Below are 12,529 nucleotides of genomic sequence, written 5' to 3' on the forward strand. Positions count from 1 at the left end.
CTGCTGCTCATCAAGCCTGCATTTGATCCAAAGTACAGCAAAAACAGTCAAATTTTGTAATATTTTTTACTATGTAAAGTAAATTTTCTATTTAAATATATTTTAAAATGTAATTAATTGCTTGATTTGAAAGCTGAACTTTTAGCATTATTACTCCAGTCACATTATCCTTCAGAAGTCATTTCAATATTCTGATTTGCTGCTCAAAAAACAAAAAAAAAACATTTATGTTGGTGAAAACAGCGGAGTAGATTTTTTTCAGGTTTCTTTGATGAATAGAAAGTTCAGAACAGCATTTATCTGAAATAGAATACTTTGTAACATTATAAATGTCTTTATCATCACTTCTGATCAATTTGAATCATCCTTGCTAAATAAAAGTATTAATTTCTATAATTTCTTTATAAAACATATATTTATTTATTATTTATATTGACTCCAAGCTTTTCAATGGTATAGTGTATAATGTTACAAAAGCTTTTTATTTCAAATAAATGCTGATCTTTGCATCTTTCTATTCATCAAAGAATCCTGAAAAAAAAAATACTAAACTGTTTTAAATATTGATGATGATAATAATAGTAAAAAATATTTTTTAAACAGCAAATTAGCATATTGCAATGATTTCTACAATATTTTACAATATTACTTGGTGCAGAAGTGAATTCTTTAAAAAAAGATTAATGTTACCGTCCAAAAACATTTGACTATATATATATATATATATATATATATGCCAATATCTATTCGTCATTATTAAAAATCAACTACTAACAACTGTATTTGCCTTTGTAACAAAAACAATGATAGTATTTTTGTGTAATTTTGTTGATTCTGATGATTTAGTTGATTATGAGGATTTTCATTAAATAAATCTTTGCGTCCAGACAGCATGATTCATTATTGTTTTACTGAGAATATTTTTTCCACACTGAATGTCTGAGGAAAGCATAATTGAACAATTTGTTGGCATAAAAAACTTCACAATGCAAAATAAATAAAAAATAAAATTATTTAAAAATAGCTTGGCAATATGTAACTCGCTGTTTTGATATTGATATTTTGATGTATAACCTGATCATTCTTTGACACTGGACTAACCAGGAGTGCGTAAACATGTGACTTTGATTATAAATGTACTGGTGCATGAAAAAAAAAGACATTTTAAAGTTAAAATAAATAAATAATCATCACAATAAATTCATGTTTCTGGTCGTTTTAATTCTAGGCCAAACTTAGGTTGGTGTAAATCTATCACAAGCCTTTGAAAAAAACAAAACAAAACAAAACAAAACTGTACATTAGGACAGAAAATGAAATAACAAATTTATAAATACAAGAGTGTATCTGCGTCCAATGACAAAACGTAAAGTCTAACATGCGTAGTGAACATTTTGATGGAATATCATTAGAGGTCAACAATTGAGGAAAACCAAGGGGCCATGTTTAACATTGTCGATCCTCACAGTTGACTTTGTTCTTTTATCAACAGATTATTTGTGTGAATGGCCCCAGTCTAAACCAAAACGGCGGTCCACGGTCCTCAGTTAAAAACCATTAGAAAGAAACGCTGCTTCAAACAAGGGTACACACTTAGCATACCAATAAAATCCACATGCCTCAGTATATAATACTAAAGGAAAGTAGGGTGCTTTCAAATGTCTGTCCTTAATTTCGAATATGGTCTGGTTCACAGTCTGAGGAGAGACAGACATTTTGGTCCACTCCGTGAGAACCATTTGAGCTTTGCACTTGACTACTTCCCCACCTGGGCAACATATTAATAATAACAATAATAATACTGTATTTACAGACCAACCAGACCTCTGACGTGGCACAAACAGCCAAACCCAGGTCAGTCGCGGCAGCACAGGATGGTTATGTCGTCAAAACATGCAGGCTATTTGTTAACGTGCAAAGAGTGCAACATCTTTTTTATCTTAATTTTGTGGGCGAGGGAGAAGCGATGATTGTAAGGTATGTACAAAACACTAAACGCTCAGCACTTAACATCAGATGGAAAAAATCTCCAGATGAACAAGGAAAAAGTTCAGAGCTTTCAGAGAACATAACGTCACCTAGAAGGGTTTTCATTAGTGTCGTAGCGCGACCTTGCAGCGCCATGCTTTAGCGGTGTAGTAGAGACATATATCTTAACAGTCTTGAGTTTGAAAACAGAAAAAGGAACGTAAGGCATAGTAGTTTTGAAATTTCCATCACTTGCTCCGGGAACAAAGTATAAATCAGTTCCATTCTTTTTTTTCTCATCTGAAGATGCTCCCGATCATGTTCCCGATCAAGTGTTTGTGAACTTTTAAATGTCCAAGATGTCATGGCTTCGATGTCAAACCCTTCGCTTTTTTCCCTAAAGATGAAAGGAAAAGCTCTACATTCAGAATTTGTCCTTGTATTGTAGTGAGGCCCACTTTTTTAACACATAATCCGTCCTATAATAAAATCAACACAATTGCTTTACATTAGCCTTCTTAAAGACTTGGAAACAAACTTAATTTACTACACTTTTAACGTTGTGGTATTGCGGTCCCATGAAATAAAAATTAACATAAGAAATGTTTTAATCCTACATTTTTCTTTTTTGGTTGTCATTGTAGCCAAACCTACAAATTACTTACATTTTTCTCTTTTCTTTACATTTATCACTCGGCCAGCCAAATGATCCACTAGCATTGATGTGTTAGTTAACCCAACCGTGCCCCTTTAAAATATCTTGATAACTCAATTAAACCTTTAACACCACTTGCAAACATAATAAGTTATTACTAATAAATGTAGTTAACGAATCACCTCTTCAAAAGCTGAAGATAGCTTGTCTGTTCCAATTAAGAACGCGATGCGTTCCTATCAAATCTGATCTGTTCCCTATTAAAAAGCCAACGTGCATTGTTCTCGATCCGAACCCCTTTACATTCAGTGTTCCACAGATGGAAAGATGCATGAGACAGTAACTAAGAGGCTGGATGACAAAAAAACAACAACACATCTCTCTGGGAAAATCCAGCAAGATTGTGATGAAGCAATTAAAAACAAAGGATTCTGGAGGAGGCACAACTATGTTCCCAAATGCACGTGTAGGGCACTGATTAGAGTATATCCGGCTAGCTGTGAGACGACACGTCTGAGGAACTGCTGCTGTTGCTGTTGGTGGTCTGGGCTCTCTTAATATACAGATTCAGCAACTTCATCTGTGGAAATAAAAGCCAGAGAGTACATTTCAATACGCCATGCTAATACTCATACAGACCTCTGACTGTTTCACAGATAAGAGCATGTATTTAGACTTTCTAGTCAAGTTATCTTAGAAGGTCAGGGTTAATGTTTACTTTTGCATTGTGTCTAAAAATGCGAATGTTTTCTCTGAAGGGCAATGTAAGTGATTTCACAAAATATGATGCAACAAGAATGGACCATTTCACAGAAACACTGCTCAGTAGACTGTATCAACATTAGTATTTTGAATAAAATGTGATGAGTGGACAATTTATGAAATTTAAGGCAATTAAGTACAAAAAATGCAATCTTCAGTACTGCAATGTGAAACAAGAATGATTTATTTAAGTCGTGTTTATGGACTATGGTAGCTTTAATTACACTTAGTGGAAATTTAATGCAAAATTAAATAAAAGAACAACAAAGAACACTGCAAAAGTATAATATGTGTGTAACTTTCTGACAATTATCACGATTTTGGGGTGAAATATGAAATTCGCACTTTAGTTTTTTGGTATCACTTTACAATAAGGTCTCAATTTTTATCATTAGTTAATGCATTAAATAACATGAATTAAGAGAACATGAATTTTTTAAATGTTCTGTGCTGTGGAATACAGAAGTCTGTTTTCGCCACTGAATAAAAAAAAGGTTCTTGCGACTTCTCGCAATTCTGATTTTTTCTGAGAACTGCGAGATATAAACTCGCAATTTTGAGTAATAAAATCAGAACTGGGTGATAATTGTGAGTTTATATCTCGTAATTCTGACTTTATTTCTCACAATTAAGTTTATATCATGCAGTTCTGAGAAAAAGTCAGAATTGTGAGATTTTTCAATTCTGAGTTTATAATTCACAATTGCGAGTTAAGTTAAAATTGTGAGATATAAACAATTCTGAGTACATAGTCTTTTTTCCCCTCAAAATTAAACTTTATAACTCTTAATTGCAAGTTTATATAAGTAGATATAAACTCGCAATTTTGAGTAATAAAATCAGAACTGGGTGATAAAAACTTTTTTCTCAGAATTGAGTGTTATAAACTCAACTGCTTGAAATTTTCCTCTCACAATTCTGACTTTTTCTCGCAAATGCGAGTTTGTATCTCAATTCGGACATTTTTTCTCGCAATTGCGAGTTTATATCTACTTATATAAACTTGCAATTAAGAGTTATAAAGTTTAATTTTGAGGGGAAAAAAGACTATGTACTCAGAATTGTGTTTATATCTCACAATTTTAACTTAACTCGCAATTATGAATTATAAACTCAGAATTGAAAAATCTCACAATTCTGACTTTTTCTCAGAACTGCATGATATAAACTTAATTGTGAGAAATAAAGTCAGAATTGCGAGATATAAACTCACAATTCTGACTTTTTTTCCTTAGAATTGCATGATATAAACTCACAATTCTGACTTTTTTCTCAGTATTGTGTGATATAAACTCACAATTCTGACTTTTTTTCCTTAGAATTGCATGATACAAACTCACAATTCTGACTTTTTTCTCAGAACTGCATGATAAAAATAAAGTCTGAATTGCGAGATAAACTTAGTTAAAGCGAGTTTATATCTCGAAATTCTGACTTTCTTCACGCATAAAGTCCAATTTTGAGGGGAAAAATTACTGATATGTTCTGAAATATAAACTCGCAATTCTGACTTTATAACTTGCAATTGCAAGTTTATGAAAAAAAGTCAGAATTGTGAGATAAAAAACAAAACAAAAAAACAATTATGTTTTTATATTTTTTATTCAGTAGTGGAAACAGGCTTCCATAGTCAAAGCCAAGTGCAATGAAAGTAGACCAAATATACAAACTTGGACCAGCTAAAACCAGAGGAGGGCTCAAATAAATAAAGGACAGTGATAAGCAAGTTGAACAGGGTGAACCTTTTGGCGGACTTTGAGTTGGCGTGCATGTGAACGTACCTTGCTACCCGTGAGCTGGGCCAAGTGTGGCTTCAGCTCTTCACCAATCACAGAGTAGATGGCCACCAGACAGAACACGCTGGCCTTGCGAACACTACTCTCTGTGTTATCATAGCCCTGCAGACAGACAGATGGTTTTAGCATTAACATCTTCACACACACACACACACATCATGAAAAGCGCAAAAGTACATAAAAGGCATGTTGACTACGCCCCCAATGTTCCCAATGTAGACTATGTTAATATACTTAATAGTGACCCAGTTTTGTCCACTGGGGTGAACAAAGGTCAAATTAACAAAAGGCCTACAAAATGTCACTGAAAAGCTTTCCTCATCTCAATTCTCCATTCTGGTACATTGAGTTTGGGTATATATGCAATGTACATATGTTACTACTTGCCCTGACATTCAAAGATGTCTCTCTGACCCTAATATCAAAGTGGCAATACTTCCAAAGTGACAGAAGGGGAAAGATTAACTTTTTAATCATAAAATGCCACCAATGTGAAATACTCACTTGTAGAAGACCAGGAATGATGTCTGGCAGCAGCTGATGCAGCGACTCCCTGGCAATGCGCTCAACTACTTTGGTCTGCATCTTAATAGCAGCCAGGTTGATAGGATAGTCTGCGGTCTGTACGATGGGACACAGCACTTTGATGCATTGCTCTGGGTGAATGGAGCCGGCCAATGTAGAGGCAGCCTCTTCAGCCGCCCTAACCACCTGCACAAATAACATCAAAATAGCACTTGACTTGTGAAGTTTAACAGCCTAAGAGTTAGGGCTGGGCGATTTGGCCTAAAATCAAAATTCTCGATTAATTGAACATTTTAACCCGATTACGATTAATGAACGATTATTTTATTCATTAATAAAATTATATTTAAATAATATTTATTTTTTTGCCCTCATAGTTCACTGACAAGTTTTGTACAGTAAATATGCTCACATATTACAAGTGAGAGATTTTTGAATGAAGGGTGCACACACTATCTACTATCTATGATTATTTATTGAACATCAGTGTTGAACAACTGAAATTAAAGCACACATTGCGTAAAACGAAAAGTCACATTTTTCTTAAATTAGTGAAAATAAATAACTTGCACTTTTGGAAACAAAATAAATTATTTATAAAATAATAATAAATATTAAAAGTAGAAAATAAGCTCTTCTAAATAAAATTACTCTTGTATATCCAGTAAATACTTTTTACTGTATAAATACTGTTTAAGCTCTCCATCGACATGTCGGCGGAATAACGCAACGTAACGGAGCGGGGTCACGTGACTCCACACGCAGTAGTGTTTTTAAAGGGAAAGTAATTGAAATAATTGACCTGGAAAAATTATATCAATTATAGGTTCTGAATGTCGATTTCGATTACTTTTCGATTAATCGCCCAGCCCTACTAAGAGTGAATATCAGATTGGATGGAAAAATATCTCAATTTGGATACAGATTGCTCTTTTCAGCACAGTCTTTAATCCGCATGTCAAAGGAATACATGTGAAGTCAATAGGCTTTTTTCTTCAAATGCCTGTACTTCATTCATTTATTCATCTAGGTGTTGGGTTTGACTTGGGTCACTGCATTTTAGATGTAACCAAGGTGCTCAGTGTCCGCAGGTGCAGGTGTTGGATTTAAAAAGGGATTAAAGAGACCAATCAGCTCATTTTACTCTCAATGAGACCGACACAAAGAAAAAAGTGACCTGGCCAGCTTGATTTCTTAGTAACAGTGTGGTCACATGTGAGAGGTTAATATAATCCCATACTAGAATAAATTCATGTACTATAAAATTAAGTTCAATCTGATTGCATTACAATACATGATCACAAACTGCCGTTCAAAAGTTTGTTTTCAGAAAAAAATTGCATTCAGAAAAGATTAAATTGATCAGAAGTGACAGTAAAGATGTTGCGTTTTGAAAAAAAAAAATGCAGTTCTTTGGAATTTTCTATTCATAAAATCCTAAAAAAAAAAGTATCACAGTTTTCACAAAAATATTAAGCAGCATAACTATTTTCAAAATTTCCGTGTTGATTTCTGAATAAATTACATTTTATAATACATTAAAATAGAAAAAGAGTTATTTTAAATTGTAATTATATTTCACAATATTATATTTATTACTGTATTTTTGAAAAAATAAAATAAAATAAACGCAGCCTTTACATTACAAATACATTAGTTTATAAGGTAACACTTAACAATAAGGTGTCTTTTCTTGAACAATGCATTTATTGCACTATACTTTATATGTTTTTAATGTTAGTTAAAAATACGGTAACACTTTACGATATGGTTCATTAGTTAACATCAGTTACCTACATTAGTTGACATGAACTAAGAATGAACAATACTTCTACATTTATTAATCTTTGCTCATGTTAATTTCAGCATTTATTAATGCATTATTAAAAGCTGTGTTTGTTAATGCACTGTGAACTAACATGAATAATGAACGACTGTATTTTATTAACTAACATTAACAAAGATTAATAAATAATGTAATAAAGGTATTGTTCATTAGTTAAGACATTAACTAATGTTAACAAATGACACCTTATTGTAAAGTGTAACCGTAAAGGGTTACCAAAAATAGTTTATTGTTCATGTTAGTTCACAGTGCATTAACTAATGTTAAAAAACACAACTTTTGATTTTAATAATGCATTATAAAATGCTGTAGAAGTATTGTTCATTCTTAGTTCATGTCAACTAAAGTAGGTGACGAATGTTAACTAATAAACCTTCTTGTAAAGTGTTACCATTTATAATTATAGTATAATAATTTGTGTATTTTATGTTCAATATTAAACATTATTATTATTATTATTATTGTTGATATTAAAATTCTAGTTTTCAATTTAATCAAAATACTTGCAAAAACTGCTAAGAACAAAAAGTACAGAATACCCAATACATTTTATCCCTGCTATAAGAAACAAAAAACCCAAAGCAGCAATAAATAAAACAGATATTACTTGTGAATATATTAAGAAGGCAGATTCTAACCTCTTTATGAGAGTCCTTATGGGCTTCTAGTGTTTTCATGATTGTGAGTTCTGCATAGTTCTTGAAGCGTGCTGGCTGGTTCCTCAGAATCTCCTTCAGAACCCGTAAAGCCAGCGCCCGGATGGTGTGCTGAATAATCAAACAGAATGCATACTATCATTACCAACCACTACAAATACACACAGGCACAAAAATCAAACTGACATATGAAAGACTTCAGGATTATATAGAACTTGTCAATTGAGGATGCAAGTTATATGACACATTGACTCACATCCTTGTCCCCGAGTGTCTCCAATAGCAGCAATAGGATTGTTTTGAAGTGTTCGTCCCACACAGCCAGGCTGTCCTCACGCGCAATCTTCAAAAGCTCAATCAAAGCCCCTTTCCTCTCCTCCACTCGCTCGTTGTGATTAGACAGCTCCTTCAGGAGGTCTGCCACCAGATCTGTAAGATTCAAAATGATTCAAGTCAGAGATGAAGACAAGCTGCATAAACAAGCTATTGTCCTACTTAATTGTGCTTTGTATTTTTGGCTTAACTAATTTGATCTAGAACATGTCTGGGTCATATTTCACCTCAAAAGCTTATAGAATTATATTTTGCTTAATAATCAAATAAATAATAAAACAACTTCAAACGATAACTTCAAACTATTAAATTGTTACATACACTGCTGTTCAAAGGTTTGGGATCAGTAAGATTTGTTAAGTTTTTTAAAGAAGTGGCTGCATTTATTTGATCAAAAATATAGAAGTAAACAGTAATATTGTGAAATGTTATTACAATATAAAATAATGGTTTCTACTTTAAAATATACTCCAAAATATAATTTATTCCTGTGATGCAAAGCTGAATTTTCATCAGTCATTACTCCAGTCTTAAGTGTCACATAATCCTTCATAAATCATTCTAATATGCTGATTTATTGTTAAAAATTATCAATGTTGGCAACAGCAATTTTTTTGTAACGTGATAGTTTTTTCAAGATTCTTTGATTAATAAAAAGTTTAAAAGAACAGCATTTATAAAAAATATTAATCTCTTCTAACAATATAAGTCTTTACTATCACTTTATCAATTTAACACATCATTTGTGAATGTATGTATTAATTTATATTTATATTTATATTTATATATAATATATATATAATATATATATATATATATATTTATATTTATATATATAAAAGAAACCTTTACCAACCCCAAACTTTTAGAGTAATTTCTGAAGGATCATGTGACACTGAATACTGGAGTAATGATGCTGAAAATTCATCATAGGAATAAATTGTATTTTAATTTATATTAAAATAGAAAAACATAATTTTACATCATTATAATATTTCACAATATTATATGTTTTTAATCAAATAAACACAGCCTTGATGAGCATAAGAAACTTATTTAAAAACATTAAAAATCTTACTGATACCAAACATTTGAATTAAAACAAATAAAGTTTTTTTTTGTAGTTTTTGTAGTAGCCTTTAATTTATACTGATTTACATGAAAACACAATTACAGTATTTTACTGTAATACACTAAAAAAAATACTAGTATACAATAATGATAAATACCAACTAAATAAAGGAAGACAATGGAAATCACAAATGGTCCTAAAATAGGATTTATTTTCTTTATGCAAAATATAATTTCCTTTAGATTTCTTGGTGAAATGTGGCCTGAGCATGCTTTTTTGTGAGATTTAGTCTTTTATGTCATTATTAGTCAGCAATGTGCAAAGTAAAAGTGTTTGAGGATGTTAGTTTTAGTTAGTAGTTAGAAAGGTTTAGACTAAATTATAAAGAGTTATATCAAACTGTACACAAACAGTGAAGCTCTGTTAGTTGTAAAGCAATACACATGTGAATCAACACTATCATCCTATTCAATTAGAAAATACAATCACCTATGACCGTATTCCCTTATATTAGTAAAGGTAGCCTGAAGCGGTTATCACATGACCCTGTTAGCAAAACAATAGTGACACTGAGCAATTGAGACACTGAGATGGACGACACAGAAAGAGAGGAGGTGGAAGGGGGAAGTAAATGAAGAAAAGTGTAACAGTCTTGTTTAACTGTGCAGGTCTTTACCAGGAGTAAAGCCCTTGGGCAGCACCATCTTGTTCTCACTGCAGTCTTGCCGACGGCCTGTAGAAGGGGAGGGACAGGAGGGGTTGGGGAACAGCAGGGGAAGTGATGACACACAAACTCCACTGTCCTACGTGCTACACCTGCATCGCTGACACTTAGGTTTACAGGGAGTTAATCACTTATTTATATTTTGTTATGGTCTCTGATCATCATGTTGCTCACACTGTTGAACAGCTTTAGAGTTGAAAGTTGTATATATGTGACCCTGGACCACAAAACCAGTTATAAGGGTCAATTTTTTTCAGATCATCTTATAGATCATCTGAAAGCTGATTCCATTGCTTTCCATTGATGTATGGTTTGTTAGGATAGGACAATATTTGGCCGAGATACAACTATTTGAAAATCTGGAATCTGAGGATGCAAAAACTCAAAATACTGAGAAAAATCACCTTTAAATTGTCCAAGTGAAAAAAAGTTTTGATATATTTACGGTAGGAAATTTATAAAACATCATCATATACATGAATGATTTTTGGCATAAAAGAATGATAATTTTAACTATTTTAATTAATTTTAGCTATTGCTACAAATATACCTATGCTACTTAAGAATGGTTTTGTGGTCCATGGACAAATGTATTTTAAGATTTAATATTTTTTTTTATTTTATTTGTTTTCTCCTTAATATATAAATTAAGAGGGTAGGGATGATGAAAGAATAACCCGATTATGCTTTTTTCAAGAAACATGAACTAAAAACTTTGGGTCTACTGTGTCCATATTAAGCATCATTAGATGAAGTACTATATTTGAGGCCTAGTTGTCAAAAGACACTGAAACATGTGACTAATAAATGACATGAAATAAATAAAAAATAGGGGACTTGATAACATTGATCTTTTTGGGGTTTTTTATATGCCACCTTATGCCCAAAAATGTTTTAATGTTTTTACTCAGATCATTAAAAAAGAAGTTCACTTTCAGATTAAACATTTCCTGGTAATTTACTCACATGTCTTTCTGTCTTCAATCGCAAAAAAATTAAGTTTTTTAAGGAAAACATCCCAGGATTTTTATATATAGTGGACTTCAATGGTGGTTAATGGGTTAAAGGTCCAAACTGTAGTTTCAATGCAGCTTCAAAGGGCTCCACACAATTCCAGCCAAGAAATAAGGGTCTTATCTAGTGAAACAATCTGTCATTTTCAAATCTTTTTTACAAATTTACTTTTTAACCACGAATGCTCATCTTCCACTAGCTCTGCGATGTGTATGTGCATCTTCATGCATTACATACTGTTGGAAAGGTCACGTTTGGTTAGTTCTTTGTCTGTGTACTTCAGTTAAAAAAAGGTAGGGTAGGGTGAAAAAAATCTCATGTTCACCTCCAACTTCAAAATCCTCCGACATTGCTGTTTTACCTTTTTTTCTAAAGGGCTTTTCTTTGCACGTTCGCTTCGTAAACACTGAGTTGGTACTTCTGCCTATGTCACGTGTGACCTTTCCAACATGATTACATAATGCGTGAGGTCAGCATCTGTGGTTAAAAGTATATAAATTAGATTTTTTTCTTTTTTTTTTAGAAAATGAACAATCGTTTCACTAGATAAGATCCTTATTCCTCGGCAGGGATCGTGTGAAGCCCTTTAAAGCTGCATTGAAATTGCAATTTTACCTTGAACCCTTTGGCCACCATTGAAGTCCACTGTATGGAGAAAAATCCTGGAATGTTTTCCTCAAAAAAAGTTCTTGTGACTGAAAACATAAAGTCATGAACATCTTGGATCACATGGGGGTGGAGATTTTATTCTGGAAGTGAACTTATCCTTTAAGAGTAAGAATTTGTTGCTATTTTTGTTTTTCCTCAACTTGAATTGTTTTTTACATGTTCACAGACAATGGGAGCAGTATGGAGTACAGATGACGTGAAAGTGAAGGTATGAGCTTTGAGCGGTGTATTGACTCACAGTCTCGGAACTGCTCCACGTCGTCGTCAAAAACAGCCTCCTTCAGGGCGCTTTTGTCATAAGCTGTGATCGTGTCTCCGTACCCATAGGGTGCAAACTCCCTCGTCCGTGGCACAGCAAAGGACCGCGGGGATGGTGTGTTGAGCAAAGATGTCTTGTTATCCAAAGCAGTTCGACCCCCTTCCATTACATCCAATCCCAGTCTTGCATCAGACCCAGGAGATGCTCCTTCTTTCCCAGCCTGAAACAGAAAGAGAAAAAGTGTGTTAAA

General features: G+C 32.9%; 1 protein-coding gene across 1 annotated transcript in view; it reads right to left on the minus strand.

The window, feature by feature from the left end:
• Window positions 1-1,200: 1,200 nt before the first annotated feature.
• The window catches only part of clasp1a (cytoplasmic linker associated protein 1a), a 136,195-nt gene continuing 124,866 nt past the window's right edge, over window positions 1,201-12,529 (minus strand). Inside the window, exons 32-38 of the mRNA XM_073845836.1 lie at window positions 12,259-12,499; window positions 10,290-10,346; window positions 8,465-8,637; window positions 8,191-8,319; window positions 5,686-5,892; window positions 5,167-5,283; window positions 1,201-3,203 (exon numbers count right to left, since the gene is read on the minus strand). Of these exons, the coding sequence (XP_073701937.1) occupies window positions 3,117-3,203; window positions 5,167-5,283; window positions 5,686-5,892; window positions 8,191-8,319; window positions 8,465-8,637; window positions 10,290-10,346; window positions 12,259-12,499 (1,011 nt within the window). The 3' untranslated portion in view covers window positions 1,201-3,116. The remainder of the gene's footprint in view (window positions 3,204-5,166; window positions 5,284-5,685; window positions 5,893-8,190; window positions 8,320-8,464; window positions 8,638-10,289; window positions 10,347-12,258; window positions 12,500-12,529) is intronic.

The sequence above is a fragment of the Garra rufa genome, chromosome 8 (assembly GCF_049309525.1).
Source record: "Garra rufa chromosome 8, GarRuf1.0, whole genome shotgun sequence".
NCBI classification, from domain to species: Eukaryota; Metazoa; Chordata; class Actinopteri; order Cypriniformes; family Cyprinidae; genus Garra; species Garra rufa.